The sequence below is a fragment of the Polypterus senegalus genome, chromosome 7, assembly GCF_016835505.1.
Source record: "Polypterus senegalus isolate Bchr_013 chromosome 7, ASM1683550v1, whole genome shotgun sequence".
Taxonomy (NCBI): domain Eukaryota; kingdom Metazoa; phylum Chordata; class Cladistia; order Polypteriformes; family Polypteridae; genus Polypterus; species Polypterus senegalus.
The window spans coordinates 5,991,389-6,008,145 of NC_053160.1; the positions used below are offsets into that span (position 1 = coordinate 5,991,389).

At 38.6% G+C, this 16,757-nt stretch overlaps 1 protein-coding gene across 1 annotated transcript in view; it reads left to right on the forward strand.

Annotated features, from left to right (window-relative positions):
* tbc1d2 (TBC1 domain family, member 2) overlaps nt 1-16,757 on the forward strand; it is a 146,362-nt gene that overhangs the window by 110,869 nt on the left and 18,736 nt on the right. Inside the window, exons 9-10 of the mRNA XM_039758180.1 lie at nt 2,064-2,236; nt 9,887-10,387. Of these exons, the coding sequence (XP_039614114.1) occupies nt 2,064-2,236; nt 9,887-10,387 (674 nt within the window). The remainder of the gene's footprint in view (nt 1-2,063; nt 2,237-9,886; nt 10,388-16,757) is intronic.

Consider the following 16,757-nt stretch of genomic DNA (forward strand, 5'->3'; position numbering starts at 1 on the left):
GTCTAACGTATGTCTTAAAAACGTTTATAATTGTAAAACCATACAAAGATCAAAAAATGCAGCAGTTAACTATAAATAAATGACTGCTTTAGCCTTTAGGTGTTACAAACTTCCACAAACTGTTCCTTATATGTGTTAAATGCGAAATTTATTTGTAAAATTATATAATTTGACAATGATTGATCAAAATGTAACACTAGTTGGTATTATGAGTTTGATCAATCAGTAACAGTGTGAACATTGCTGAAGAGACACTTAATCTGAGTCAAGTGCCAAAAATATAGAATAACTACTGTGTTGCAACAGTGATATTTTAAACCTACAGCAGGGGAAATTATGCAATCATTCGTATGCCTGCATTAGATACTCACATCCCTTAAGTTGAATGGTAGCATCGTACAATTTAAAATGAAATAATCAGATTACATTTCTGACACTCCTGTGTTGTCTGATAAAAATACAGATCACAAAATCAGCCTAAACATATGAAGCAGATCTTGTATTCTGTACATTTGCGAAGCATTTTTATAGGAACTTTGAAACATGCAAATGTCACATTACCATCTACAAACCAATTTAAAAAATTAACTTCACATACATTGAAACAATCACTACAAGACATCTCAGCTCTCTCTACAATTCAACAAATCTTTATAGTTATGCCGTATATGATAAAAGACGTACATACTTTATACATCAACAACAACAACAACATTTATTTATATAGCACATATTCATACAAAAAAATGTAGCTCAAAGTGCTTTACATAATGAAGAATAGAAAAAAAAAAGACACAATAAAAAAAACAAAATAAGTCAACATTAATTAACATCGAATAAGAGTAAGGTTCAATGGCCAGGGGGGACAGAAAAAACAAAAAAACTCCAGACGGCTGGAGAAAAAATAAAATCTGTAGGGATTCCAGACCATGAGACCGCCCAGTCCCCTCTGGGCATTCTACCTTACATAAATGAAACAGTCCTCTTTGGATTTAGGGTTCTCACGGAAGGGCTTGATGAAGATGATGGTCACGTAGACTTCTGCCTTTTAATCAGTCCATCATTGTTGGAGCATCATGAAGCTTTGAGTAGGTGGAGGTGGCGCAGGCCGCCACCACAGAGAAACCGGAAAAAGAAACAGAAGAGAGAGTAGGGGTCAGTACGGATTTTAGAGCCACCATGAATAGTTATTATGATGAACTGAACATACAGAGTATCAGTAGTAAGTTAAAGTGAAGTTATGAGAAGGCCATGTTAAAGTAATGTGTTTTCAGCAGTGTTTTAAAGAGCTCCACCGTATCAGCCTGGTGAATTCCTATTGGCAGGCTATTCCAGATTTGAGGTGCATAGCAGCAGAAGGCCGCCTGCCCGCCTCACCACTTCTTTTAAGTTTAGCTTTTGGAATTCTAAGGAGACACTCATTTGAGGATCTGAGGTTATGATTTGGAATATAAGGTGTCAGACATTCCGATATATAAGATGGAGCAGATTATTTAAGGCTTTATAAACCATAAGCAGAATTTTAAAGTCAATTCTGAAAGAGACAGGCAACCAGTGTAGTGACATCAAAACAGGAGAAATGTGCTCGGATTTTCTTTTCCTAGTTAGGATTCTAGCAGCTCCATTCTGCACTCGTTGCAAATGATTTATGTCTTTTTTGGGTGGTCCTGAGAGGAGTGCGTTACAGTAATCTAGTCGACTGAAAACAAAAGCATGAATTAATTTCTCAGCATCTTTCAATGATATAAGAGGTCTAACTTTTGCTATATTTCTTAAGTGAAAAAATGCTGTCCTAGTGGTCTGATGAATATGCGAATATACATAGAACCTAGCCTACCTGCATAGATTTTCTACAGATTTTGTGATATGTGAACAAAAACGCAATGGGATTGCAGATAATTCTGACTTGTAATAAATGTAACAGAGATAGAATAGAACCAGAATCTTGTGTTGACTCTCCTTCATTGCAGTTGATAATACTACTATATGCCATGTAAATATTTAGAGTCCTCATTGTATTGCATTCAATTTTCAAATAACTCTCCATGTGTCCTCTGCTGCAGTGTGCTTATTTGGAAGCAAAGAACTGCCAAATAGAGAGCAAATTCCTAGTGGTTCTACGCCAACTCCAAGAGAGTGCTGATTTGGACGTTAGTCATCAGAAGATGGTGAAAAGGCTCATTGATGATGCCCTTGAAGGAGACATGAAGGATGTCCTAAAGATGAATCCAGTCAGGTTGTGCAAGTTATATTTTGCTTATATACATTTATTCAGTGGCACAGTTGTTACCCTCAAAGTCCAGAGTTCAAGTCCTGGGCCCTGGACAGACTTTACATGGTGTTTACATGGATTCATAATGTTTTTTTTTTTTCTGAACACAGGGATGTTCTTGTTCTTCTAAATGGTGACTAAATTGTTACAAGAACAAAGGTGTGTTGCTGGTTGTGTAAGTGTGCCCTGTGATGGACTGGAGCTCTGTCTGGGTTATATTGGACCTCATATGGCTCTGATTTGCATTAAGCCAGCTTGTAAATTTCTTCTTCTTCTTTCGGCTGCTCCCGTTAGGGGTTGCCACAGCAGATCATCTTCCATATCTTTCTATCCTCTCCATCTTGCTCTGTCACCCCCATCACCTGCATGTCCTCTATCACCACATCCATAAACCTCTTCTTAGGTCTCCCTCTTTTCCCCTTGCCTGGCAGCTCTATCCTTAGCATCCTTCTCCCAATATACTCCGCATCTCTCCTCTGCACATGTCCAAACCAACACAATCTCGCCTCTCTGATTTTGTCTACCAAGCGTCCAACTTGAGCTGGCCCTCTAATGTCCTCGTTTCCAATCCTGTCCATCCTCGTCACACCCAGTGCAAATCTTAACATGTTTAACTCTGCGACCTCCAGCTCTGTCTCCTGCTTTCTGGTCAGTGCCACCGTCTCCAACCCATATAACACAGCTGGTCTCACTACCGTCCTGTAGACCTTCCCTTTAACTCTTGCTGATATCCGTCTGTCACAAATCACTCCTAACACTCTTCTCCATCCACTCCACCCTGTCTGCACTCTCTTCTTCACTTTTCTTCCACAATCCCCATTACTCTGTACTGTTGATCCCAAGTATTTAAACTCATCCACCTTCACCAACTCTACTCCCTGCATCCTCACCATTCCACTGACCTCCCTCTCATTCACACACACGTATTCTGTCTTTGTGGTCCTACTGCCCTTCATTCCTCTCCTCAATAGAGCAGATCTCCACCTCTCCAGGGTCTCCTCTCCCAATATCTTCAACTATCTCTTTATATTATAATGATGATGATCAAGAGCTGGCTAAAGCAATGCTCATAAAAGTTATAGTGCTGAATCATTTTAACTTAATAAACTAGGCCACATTTTTAATAATATCAGCTTGCCTGTTAGATGTACTGCTGCATATCATTCGGTTTTGTCAGCTTTTGAGAATACATTTGACAGCCTAAAGTCATAAACAGTGCGGCACCTGAATTAATAAAACACAACATTTATACTAACTATATAATGCAACATCTTTCAAGTGTTTATTCCTAAAATAACTAATTTTCATGTCCAGTTTCCTTTTGGTTTTTTTTCCAGACAGGGATATTTTGGCAGAGGAAACCACAACACTTCTGTATTTCATCATTTACTCAGATGATAACTGTTGAACTGTTTTCAGAGTTGTATCTTTCCGCTGTGGAGGAACTGAAATTAGACTACTCGCCTCCTAAAAGTGTACATTATGATTTCAGCTCTCCTTTTACATTTCGTTATTTTTATTAGTTATAGCAAGACATATGGTAATTGTAATACATTTAGATTCTTCTGTGCTCGTTTGTTTTTTACTGTAGATTTTGATTACTAATATGTTTAGTGTTTTGTTTTAGAATTTTAGCCTTATTTTAACTAATTATCTGCTGAATTAAGTTCAGTAAATTAATTCAAGTTGAAATTGCAACTAATCCTTCAATGGGGCCTTCACAAACATTTAGCTTGAAATATTTTATTAATTAGCTCTAGATTTTTCTCATAACTGATTTTTTTTCTCCACACATATGGCAGCTACACTTGCCCATTATATGCAATAACAAAACTATAGTTTGTTATCTCTGTATCTTCACTGTACTATCTCAATAATAGGGAACTACAGAACTTTACATCTGTTTGCAAATAATTTATGACAACGTAAACATAACTGCTGATCTTTGCTTTATAATATACTTATATATTTATATGGTTTCTATACTGAATATCTAATATATATTTAACTAGCAAAATACCCTCGCTTCGCAGCGGAGAAGTAGTGTGTTAAAGAAGTAATGAAAAAGAAAAGGAAAATTTTAATAATAAAGAAACATGATTGACATTTTCATGAGTGTTGCTGTCATATATATATATATATATACATATATATATATATATATACACACACACATAAACATATATACAGTGTATATACATATACACACATACAGTGAACCCTCGTTTATCACGGTTAATCCGCTCCAGACTCTACCGTGATAAATGAATTTTCGCGAAGTAGGATTCTTTATTTATAAATCGAATATTTTCGCAGTTAGAGTATAGAAAACCTGTTTACGACCTTCTAAATTTTACGTTTTTTAACATTATTAGAGCCCTCTAGACATGAAACAACACCCTTTAGTCACCATTACTCTTGTATTACTCAATATATTAGACAAAATAAGAGAAAATAAGACATATTAGACGTTACAAATATCATATTACTAGGCGCACTCGCCTTTTAAGGCGACCGACTTTTATCCTCAATTTTTGTGCGCTCCATGTGTACATCAGGCATGTAAGTGTAGGGAATGAGAACATCAAAGTGCCCATTCATAACATCTCCCGAAAACCTAAGTTTTTTTTATCCCCTCGAGTGCCTGTCCAAACTCATAAATGTCAGCCCGAATCTGTACCGCTAAAGATGGAGTTTCATGCACTAAATAAGCTATAGATGAGAATAAGCAAGCACCATCTCCCCTGATATTTACTACTTGGTGAGGCATTTGTACTCCATCAACATGAATTATTTCCAGAGACATAATTTTGTCTATTTTTCCAGCGCATCGCTCACAAAAGCAAGGGAACAATGAGAGCACCAGAACTCTGCTCACATCGCGTCGCTTCGTACCTCAAGCCGCAAGTAGTAAGTCTGTAGCGGAATACCGCTACGCTTTGCACTCACGGGACGGAAGGACAATCCCGAACGCTTTTATATAGTAGATTATTGTACTGTACATTTAATTGCACACAACCACTAACCTATGAAGGCACGACCTCAGTAGGAGAGTCTTCAGGTGGTGCAGTATCTTCAGCAGGTGCGTTGTTGTCTTCAGTGAAGGAGTACTAGGAGTAGGCAGTGGGTGTGTGGGTGCGCGGCTGAAGAACATCTTGATAGGCAGTTGCTGGCGCTGTCTTTTCATATGCGTGAGGAGGCTTTTGCCATCTTTAATCATATCCAAGAGTTTCACCTTCTCCTGGATAGTAAGCATCTTCTTCCGGCGCTTAGTTTTATTGTCAGAAGGCTTAGAAAAAGCAGCACATTTAGGAGACATCGTAGGGCTTAGATAAAAGTTCTCAGAAAGCGCATGCGTAGTGATGTAAGCGTGTATGGGATCCCAACGCTAACTGAATCCTACTTACGTACATATATACGTCCATAGCCTGCAGCTCGGTCACCATGTGAGGCAGCGTTAGGTCCCCCATCCCAACGCCTCCCACGTTGTTGGCTGCCTGCCTATATAAGGCCGTCTGTCGCTCCAGTCTCTTCATTCCCTTCCTTGCTTCGCCACGGGACTCACATCTCCCTGCTGATAACTACAGCCTTTTTATTTAATCCACAGCTGTTTTATCGTTAATTTATTACGATTATAGTTATTGTGTAGGTATTTTAGACTTACTTTACATTGTTCAGGTACCCATTTCCTTTATCATTCCAACCGTATCCCCCATTAACATGTCTATCGAGGTGATCACCATCGATGAAAGAACTGTCACTTACTGAGTGGTTTCCATGCCCGGAGATGGCACCTACCTTTTCCATTCTCTGTGTTACATATTGCACGGCCATATCAGGCTCACTCTTGATATCCATTGTGTCTTATGTATTGAATGACTGGACAGGTTCAAGGTGTGGACTGATGACGGTACAGGAGATAATTAGACTACACAGGAGCACTAGAAGAGTGAAATGCTTAAGCCCTTCACCTATGGTTCTGCATGTAAGATGATGGCTGCCACTGAATTGTTCAGTTGTCACTTTCAAGTGTACCGAAATGGCCAAATATTTTACACCTTTCGACAAGCGCCAATGCCTCTTAAACATCTTAGATTGACACAGGTGACGATTTCAGTAGTGGACACTTTGATGTTTATGAATGTTTAAACTCTCAAAAGCTGGATGTGAATTTATCGATGAAACCGGTTGTATACTTACAACGCTTGAAAGATGCCGAATGTCACTTCAACACAAGTCCTACAAATACTGTCGTAATTGAAACAAACCATGAAACTCAAACCGATTATGACAGCAGCAATCCAAGCTGTGAGATTTGAGACAAGATTCCTGTTCACATGGCCGACTGTACGTTACATGCTCAGAGTAATCTCAGCGCACAGCTTGGTCATATTGCAACCGGAGGGCCGAACTCACAATGTGGTATACAAAGAGATCCTTAACAAATAATTATTGGTATATTTTCCCTCAGTTTAAAAAAGTTTCATTTTCTTTTTAATAAAAATTTTAAGGCAGTACTTCGCCGCTGCGAAGCGCAGGTATTTTGCTAGTAATATATATATACATATATACACGGATACTAGCGATCCCCGGTGGCTTTGCCTGCAGATTAGTGAAACAGGATAGTGAGGAGGGCCCAGCCCGCAGCCTCTGTCTCTGATTAACGTTAATATAGCGCTGCTGCAATCGAAATATGATTCTAAGGGCAATGAGAGAATTCGCAAAATCAAAAGGAAGGTTCAAGCAAATTATAGAAAAAAACTCGATCTTAATCCGTTAGGTAGTTCTCCCGTGAAAAGCGGACAGACAGATGTTGGATTTTTATATATATATATATATATATTTTTATATATATACTAGTCATCCCCGCGGCTTTGTCCGCATATTAGTGAAGCAGGACAGCGAGGAGGCCCCGCCCAGCTGTCTAGTCCTGACGTCACTCTTCCCCCTCCCCTCGGCCTGCAGCCTCTGTCTCGGATTAGCACAAATAAATCGCTCCTGCAATCAAACTATGATTCTTAGCACAATGAGAGAAGTCATAAAATCAACCAGAATGTTCAAGCTAAATTTTTGAAAATAAGGGCTCATTTATACTTCACGCTCAGAATGCGTACGCGTCCGCATCATGGCTGCCACGCGTTCCCAGCGTTCATTTCACGCGTCCTCTGAGCAGGTCCTCAGAAATTAACGCGACGCGCGCGCGAAGTTGCAGTACCAGCAAAAGTCGGGGCGAGTGTGCTAAAAGTCGGAACGTGATGTCAGAGTCTCTGTTTACTATCTACATGTGACAGCAAGCCTCTATGGAGATCCTTCGGGGATCGATGTGCGCACTTTGCTGTTTGATGAATGGCTCAAATACAGCGCTATACATTATGTTGCCGATGTGAAGTTGCAAAAAAAAGTAGACGGCACAAAAGATGGTATGTGAGACTTTTAAAATGTATCGTGTCATTTATATATGTCTTTTTTACTTTTTAATTTTTGCAACTTAACAACAGCAACATAATGTATAGCGTTATATTTGAGCCACTGAGAAAAAAATAAAGGACACGGTGAAAACGTGTACTTTGTGATTAAAGTGGAAATTTCGGCTTTAATCTCGAAATTTCCACTTTAACCTCGTAGTTTACTTTATCATTAAAGCAGGCGGTGCAAAAGCGTCATCCCAGTGTTTAATCGCTACGAGCTTCTTGGACCTGACAGCAGGTAAAGTAAAACAATAAAAAATAGATGGCACAAAAGATGGTATGTGAGACTTTTAAAATGTATCGTGTCATTACGATCGGGAATATGCGACGCTTGAATATAAAAGCACCACGAATGCATCTGTATATCGGCATTTTGCTTCAGCAGCGGAAAGCAGCAATAGATCGCCAAACAGAACAAATTAAATGTATGATATTCCAGCTCTCTGCACATTTAGAATCTTTAGATTTATACTTGATATCACTTTCATGATGAAATGCATTAAAATGTGTATGTTACATTTTACATATAATTTCGTTTAAATAATGAATACTGTTAATAAATACACACATAGGGGAATAATTACACACATGGGGGTGTCACGGTGGTGGAGCGATAGCACTGCTGTCTCGCAGGGAGTTATGTTGCTTGTATTCCACACTGTGCTCCGGTTTCCTTCCAAAGATATGCAGATTTGGTGCCGCTAAAATGACGCTAGTGTATGTGTGTGCTTGTATTCACCTTGCGATGAGCTGAGGCCTCGTCAAGGGACTGTTTCTCACTCGTGCCCAATGCTTCCTGGAATGGACACATACATCCCTGGATTTGTGGATTTAATCAATAAACATCCTTTTCAGAGATATTGCGGTAAGGTGTTAGCGGAATTTAATAGGTGTTCTAGGCAATTCACAACACAGAGAAGCCGAACATGTTCTCACCACGATAATATCTCGCACTGCCACCTGGTGGATTCCTCCAGGTTTACGTAAAGTACGCGCGCAAGTATAAACACTTCAACGCTTGCGTAGCAGGAGCGTCCGCTGCAGCATGCGTTGCGTCGCGTGAAGTATAAATGAGCCCTAAAGCTCTAAATCTGTTAAGTAGTTCTCTCGTTTGCTAACTAAGAGGAGTAAAGGTTACACCCCGAGGCAGACAGACGCGTGAGTGAGGAGGGCCCCGCCAGCCTCCCCGCAGCCCAATGAGTCTTTCTCAGATTTGCGCTAATAAATCGGTACTGCAAGCGATCTCTGATACTTACCGCAATGAGAAAGTCGCAAAATCAATGGAATGTTCAAGCAAATTATAGAAAAAAACCCGATCTAACTCTGTTAAGTAGTTCTGTCGTGAAAAGCAGACAGACACAAACATATCTAAAAAAACTATAAGAAATTTCTCACTTGGACCATGAAATTTTTAAAACTATTTCTTAGTGAGCACCATATTTCAAGTCCCAAGACCTCATGGTTCGGGAGATTTTGTGATTTCAGTGGTATTTGTCTTTTATATATATATATAAATAGATAGAGATACATGATTTAGATAGGAATATAAGTAACAAGCCTGTTAAATTTACAGATGATACCAAGCTAGATGGATTTGCAGATAATCTGGAATCTGTTGAATCATCACATTGGGACTTGCCCAGCATATGAACTTGGTCAGACTTGTGGACGATGAAATTTGATGTCAGTAAATGTACAGTATTACATGTAAAAGTAGAAGTAAAAATGTTAGGTTTTAATGCAGAATAGGAGGTCTGAAAATCGAAAGTCTACCTTCTTAGAAGGATTTCGGAGTAATAGTGGACTGGACAAACCGTGTCCAGAAGACATTAAGAAGTCTAACAGAATGTCAGGTTATATAGCGCCTTTATGTGTGCAGTACAAGTCACAGGAGGTTCTGCTCAACCTTTATAACACACTGGTGAGGCCTCATTTGGAGTCCTGTGTGCAGTTTTGTTCTTCAGGCTACAAAAAGGACATAGCAGCACTAGAAAAAGTCCAGAGAAGAGCGACTAGGCTGATTCCAGGACTGTTTAAATGAGTAAACGCTAAAGGATGATATACCATATATGCTAGGTAAAAATTAACAATAAAATGAAAAGGTTGTCCTTTATAAATTATGTAATATTATGTGCTTTTATTTCAGTGAATTTGATGAATATGGCTTTAAGATAATTCCCGACTATGAAGTAGAAGATATGAAACTGTTAGCCAAAATACAAGCACTTGAAATTCGGTCCAATAATCTGCGTTACAATGAAATGGTGGATAAACCTTTGAGGACAAGATGGACCAATTACTTGGGAAGTCGACCCTCAGGAGAACTGGTAATATCACCGGAGCTGAAAACCCTTTTGCGATGTGGAATCCCTCCTGAGTATAGGCAACAGGTGTGGCTCTGGATTGTGCAGAAGCGAACAAAACATATCAGAGAAAGTCATCCTCATCGGTATCAGGAGTTGGTAAAGAAATGTGAAATGTCAGAACACCCTGCCACTCGGCAGATTGGCCTCGACCTTCACCGCACCCTGACCACCAACAAACTCTTTTCTTCACCCTCATCTGATGCCATCCAAGAGCTACGAAGGATTTTACTTGCCTTCTCCTGGCAAAATCCCACAATAGGCTATTGCCAGGGTCTCAACAGGTATGTCTCATTTTAGTGAGTTTTAATTGTATAATGCTTGTGTTATTTGAAAAAATCTTATTGTTATTTGTATACACAAAATTATTTATTTTGTTTATCCCTATAACAACCACATTTCAATTGCTGCAGTAAAAGACAAAAACATAGTTTTAAAAAAATGTCAAATACCTAATTAAACTTGGATGAAGGATAAACACAAAACTCACAATTGATGATTATTGCCCTTGATATTGTAATTGCAGTTATTAATTTGTCACTCTTTGTTATATTGCAGCCATTTGCTAAAATCATTTAAATTATTTTTTTTCCTCATTAATGTACACACAGCACCCCATATTGACAGACAAAAAAAAAGAATTTTTGAAATTGTTGCAGATTTATTAAAAAAGAAAATCTGAAATCTCACCTGGTCCTAAGTATTCAGACCCTTTGCTGTGACACTCGTATATTTAACTCCGGTGCTTTCCATTTCTCCTGATCATCCTTGAGATCACCTTCATTTGATTCCAGCTGTGTTTGATTCTACTGATTGGACTCGATTAGGAAAGCCACCCACCTGTCTGTCTATATAAGACCTTACAGCTCACAATGCACGTCAGAGCAAATGAGAATCAGGAGGTCAAAGGAACTGCCTGAAGAGCTCAGAGACAGAATTGTGGCAAGGCACAGATCTGGCCAAGGTTACAAAAATTTCTGCTGCACTTAAGGTTCCCAAGAGCACAGTGGCCTCCATAATCCTTAAATGGAAGACGTTTGGGACGACCAGAACCCTTCCTAGAGCTGGCCGTCCGGCCAAGCTGAGCTACCGAGGGAGAAGAGCCTTGGTAAGAGAGAGGTGAAGAAGAACCCAAAGATCACTTTGGCTGAGCTCCATAGATGCAGTCAGGAGATGGGAGAATGTTGTAGAAAGTCAACCATCACTGCAGCCCCTCCATCAGTCAGGGCTTTATGGCAGAGTGGCCTGTCGCAAGCCTCTCCTCAGTGCAAGACACATGACAGCCCGCATGGAGTTTGCTAAAAGACACCTGAAGGACTCTGAGATGGTGAGAAATAAGATTCTCTGGTCTGATGAGACCAAGGTAGAACTTTTTGGCCTTAATTCTAAGCGGTATGTGTGGAGACAACCAGGCACTGCTCATCACTTGTCCAATACAGTCCCCACAGTGAAGCATGGCGGTGGCAGCATCATGCTGTGGGGGTGTTTTTCAGCTGCAGGGACAGGACGACTGGTTTCAATCGAGGGAAAGATTAATGCGGCCAAGTACAGGGATATCCTGGACAAAAACCTTCTCCAGAGTGCTAAGGACCTCAGACTGGGCCGAAGGTTTACCTTCCAACAAGACAATGACCCTAAGCACACAGCTAAAATAACGAAGCTCAAAAGGGGGCTTCTACTAAATACTGAGCAAAGGGTCTGAATACTTAGGACCATGTGATATTTCAGTTTTTCTTTTTTAATAAATCTGCAACAATTTCAAAAATTCTTTTTTTTGTCTGTCAATATGGGGTGCTGTGTGTACATTAATGAGGAAAAAAATTTATTTAAATGATTTTAGCAAATGGCTGCAATATAACAACAAGTGAAAAATTGAAGGGAGTCTGAATACTTTCCGTACCCACTGAAATACAGTATAACACTACATTGAAATACAGTAATCCCTCCTCGATCGCGGGGGTTTCGTTCCAGATCCCCCCACGATAGGTGAAAATCCGCAAATTAAAAACCATATGTTTGTTTGGTTATTTTTATATATTTTAAGCCCTTATAAACTCTCCCACACTGTTAACATTATTAGAGCCCTCTAGACATGAAATAACACCCTTTAGTCAAAACTTTTTTGGATTATATGGTTGAGTTTTACACCGTTTTATGATATCTGAGTGCAGGGTCCAGCAGTTTGCACGCTAGGTTTTTTCTGGTAAACATGATCACTAGTGACGACAAAAATTTTCCATATTATGGATGACTCTGTTAATTTTGGTCCTAAAACATCAATCAACATTTATTTATATAGCACATTTTCATACAAAAAAATGTAGCTCAAAGTGCTTTACAAAATGAAGAATAGAAAAATAGAAGACACAATAAAAAATAAACATAAGTCAACATTAATTAAAATAGAATAAGTAAGGTCCGATGGCCAGGGTGGACAGAAAAAACAAAAAAAAAACTCCAAAAGCTGGAGATAAAAAATAAAATCTGTAGGGATTCCAGACCACGAGACCGCCCAGTCCCCTCTGGGCAATCTACCTAACATAAATCAAACAGTCCTCTTTGTATTTAGGGTTTTCATGGAAGGACTTGATGATGATGGTCACGTAGACTTCTAGCTTTCAGTCCATCAATGTTGGTGCATCATGATGCTTTGAGTAGGTGGTGGTGGCGCAGGTCGCCACCACAAAGAAACCGGAAAAAGAAACAGAAGTAACATTTAATATAAATAAAACATTTCCAGTAATCTAAGCTCAACATTGCTTATCCTTTTTATTTTCTCTTGGGATTGCTGTAAACAGAAGAAAATGAATTTCACTTTTTAAGAGACAATTTTAGAGATCAGACACCTAAAAATGCATTCATCATGGTTGCCTGTACAGTATATAGCCATATAATCTGAGGACCTTTGATTGACCAACGCATTCGTGTGTATACAGGAATTGGTTACATCACTCGTTTGCTGTCTTTAAGTGGGAAAGCTTGAACGCTGACAGAACAGGAGTACTAAACTTAATGTTCGTAATTAGTATATCGTGGAAGCCGTAATCGTAATCATGAATAATACTGTATGCCATTAATTGTGCAGCTCTGCAATTAAGGAAGGTATTAGTCTTGAGTAAAAATGTTCGCAGGATTGCTTTATGTGAATGTCTTTTACGAGACATAATGCCTATAAAACCTATTATGTTACATTTCTCATAAGATACTAGCTACCAATCTACTATTCGGAGTGCATTCATTTAAATAATCTGCATTTTTATATAAGGAGTCTTAAAACATTTATATTAAAAAATAGGCTTATTTGTGCAATCCTAAATGTGAACAGGCTATTCACACTAGTAAAAAAAAAATAATTGCAAGAAAAAACTATATAACAAATATAATTAATTAAAGCTCATACAAATATACTGTATGTGCCACTTCACTAATTTTGAATCGACTAGCAATTTCGGGACACACACCCTCCACAAATCTCAACTGGATGATTTAGAATGAGGTTTTCATTACCGTATATACTCGCAGATAAGTTCTCCCGCAGATAAGTCAGGACTTGATTTTACCAGATACTTTTTTCCGTCATTTTATAATGTCGTTGTATAAGTCGAATGCAGAAAACTCACGCTATTGGTCCAAGAGAATATGATATGCTAACACCTACCTGAGAGAGTAACCATGGAGCACATGGCCTTTTTTTCTATGTGGGTGTGGCAATGCGCTGTATCAGCGTGTGCTCCTAACCTCTCTCTCTCTCTCTCTCTCTCTCTATTGTGACCACACGGTAATTCCCGAACTATTCCAAAGCGACGTTTGCCCTGTTTTGTGTTTTTTGTATCTCACACCCTCATACACCTTTATCGTAAGAGCATCCCTTATCTACAATGAAACGTTTGATCAGAAGAAAATATGAAGGTGGTTTTAAGTTAAACGTCGTTGAAGTAGCAAAAGAAATTGGTAACTGTGCTGCTGCAACAAAATTTGATGTGTCTGAGAAACTGATGTGAGATTGGAGGAAGCAAGAAGATGTAAAGAAAAAAAATTTAGGTGTCACATTTTTGAACGGGCGTATAAGTCGGGGTCTGATCTTATGATTGATTTTTCAGGTTTCAAGACCTGACTTATACATGAGTATATACGGTATTTTAAGTATGTTTTAGGATGGTAAAATTAACTACTTCCACAGTGATATGTTAGCTTGAGATTAAGGCATTTGACAGGGTGGTACATGAGTGGTAAACTCTGTCAGGCCTCAACATGTGTCTAACTTTGCTTTAGTCCCTGGAATTTACAGCCACTTTTTAATTCTGAAGTTACAACTTTAATTTGTCAGCCTCCCTTACCTGTGTGGAAAAACCGTATACGAGGTGTGGCAGAAAAGTAATGAGACTGATTTTTTATTTACCAAAGTTTTTATTTTTTTCAAACATCAATGTTATCCCCTTCAAAGTAGTTCCCTTGGGCAGCTACACACTGATGGAGATGTTGGTAGCAGCGCTGGAAGTCTTTAACCGGTATGGTCTTCAGCATGTCCGTTACACTCTTTTGGATGTTTTCTAAAGTCCCGAAATGACGTCCTTTGAGGACATTTTTCAGTTTAAGAAAAAGGAAAAAGTCACACGGACTGAGGTCAGGTGAATAAGGGGGCTGGGGAACCACAGGAATGCCTTTTGAGGTCAAAAATTCTGTTATGGAGTGGGCAGTTTTTCGGCACCATTTTGGCACAGACCTTTCGCATGTGCAAATGTTCAGTCAAAATTTGATGAACGGTAAATCTGTTCAAATTTAATTGTTCACTCAACATTCTTAATGTTAAACGACGGTCTGATCTCACAAGAGTGTTCACACGTTCGATGTTTTCATTGGTTTTCAAAGTTGAAGTCCTCCCTGAACGGTGTTCATCTTCAACGTGTTTTCTGCCTTCCAAAAATGATTTGTGCCAGCGAAAAACTTGAGCTCGGGATAAAGAATGTTCCCCATAGGCCTGTTTTAACTTCGCTAATAGCAGTCACAAAAATCACGTAGTTAACAGAAGGAGTTGAAACTCGCACTGAGCTATGGGAGGGTACTGATCCACGTGCTCTATCAAGGACAACAGTGCAGCATTGCCAGATCGCTTGCAGTGTTGCCAGTCTCATTACTTTTCTGCCACACCTCGTATGTTAACAAATTAAAATTGGGGGAAAAAAGTATATAAAGCATATGAAATGTATCCAAAGTTGTTTTTTTCAATTAAATTCATGTGAAATAAACTGGATAGTTTGTTGCAAAAAGAAGTGGAGGTTGATTTTTAATGTTCATTTTCTTATTACAATAAAAGACTTTAAAAGCTAGAGGATATCCAGAAAAGAAACTCTATACTGATTCCAGAACTATGGGTAGATACCTCTAAGTAATTGTTAATAACTTAGGGGTGAGCAGATGCAATCTTTACTTTGTAATTAGGTTTTAAACAAAAATATGCAGGCACCACTGGGAGCTGGGTTATGTAATAGGAACAATTTCTTCATACAGAGAACAATAGGAAAATAGAATAGGTTTGCAGGTAGTCAGGTTCATATTCGTAATTTTGGGTTCTTCAAGTCTTGACTCTATGATAATTTTCTGATATTTGATGAATAATAATTGACTTGCTTGTATAGAATGTTATATGATTTTCGTAAAATCAATAAAATCTTTGGTTAAAACGCCTACTGTTGGCCAAAATGGTACAGAGGACATCTGAAAAACTAGGTTTTGGGCATGGTAAGATAAGTCCTGTAAATCCAGCAAGTGACATTTAAACATGACAGTGTAAGTGTATGCCCCAACAAGATATTTGTTTGGGCTCTCTGGATGAATGGCTTTCTCTCTCTAAAACTTTTATTTTTCCATTGGTTCCCATTATCCATATTTTAAATACTTCCGATTGTTCGCTGTCTTTCTTTCTCTTTGTTTTTTTCAAACACACGGCACCACACCCGATTCTTTGCCATACTTTTCCGGATTACTACTTAAAACACCTGTTAAGTTTTAAACAACCATATTAATAGAATTTGCATTGTTATCCATATAACCTTAAAGAACTTATTTTTAGAAGTGTATTACCGCTATCAACCTTCGAAAGTGGGTACACTTACATATGAAATTTAAAAAGAGTAATGCCTACAAACTATTCAGTGTAAGAAGAAACCTAAGATGACAAAATATCTTGAGTGCTGACCTTTCTTTGGTAATTTATTTAGTGTCTCAATTTGATTATTGGAAGGCAACTTGAAATAGCCTTTCAAAAATTTTGTGAAAGAAGCCTTGGCTGGATGTGTGATCTACAAAACATAGAAAACTGAAAATTGTTCTTGGGTTTGATGAGATTTGGCTTCTTTTCATAGTTGCAGAGGTGAAGTTTTAAAATATGTAATGATGAGCCAAACATATACTTGGTTACACATAACCAAGCATTATGAGTCTAAAACGTAAAACATTCAATATTCATTTTTTGGATCTCTCAAAGGTTTGCTTAAAGTAATAGATATTTCTCATTTGTGTGCTTGGTGGAAGCACAAAGTGCTCTGGAGTTTCTCAGCTCAAAAGAAGGCTCGAAGGATAGGCAAACAGAGTAATTAGTTTTATTGCAATAAACAATACGGTGGACTCAACCCAATCAAGTTGAGCCCCGAGCAA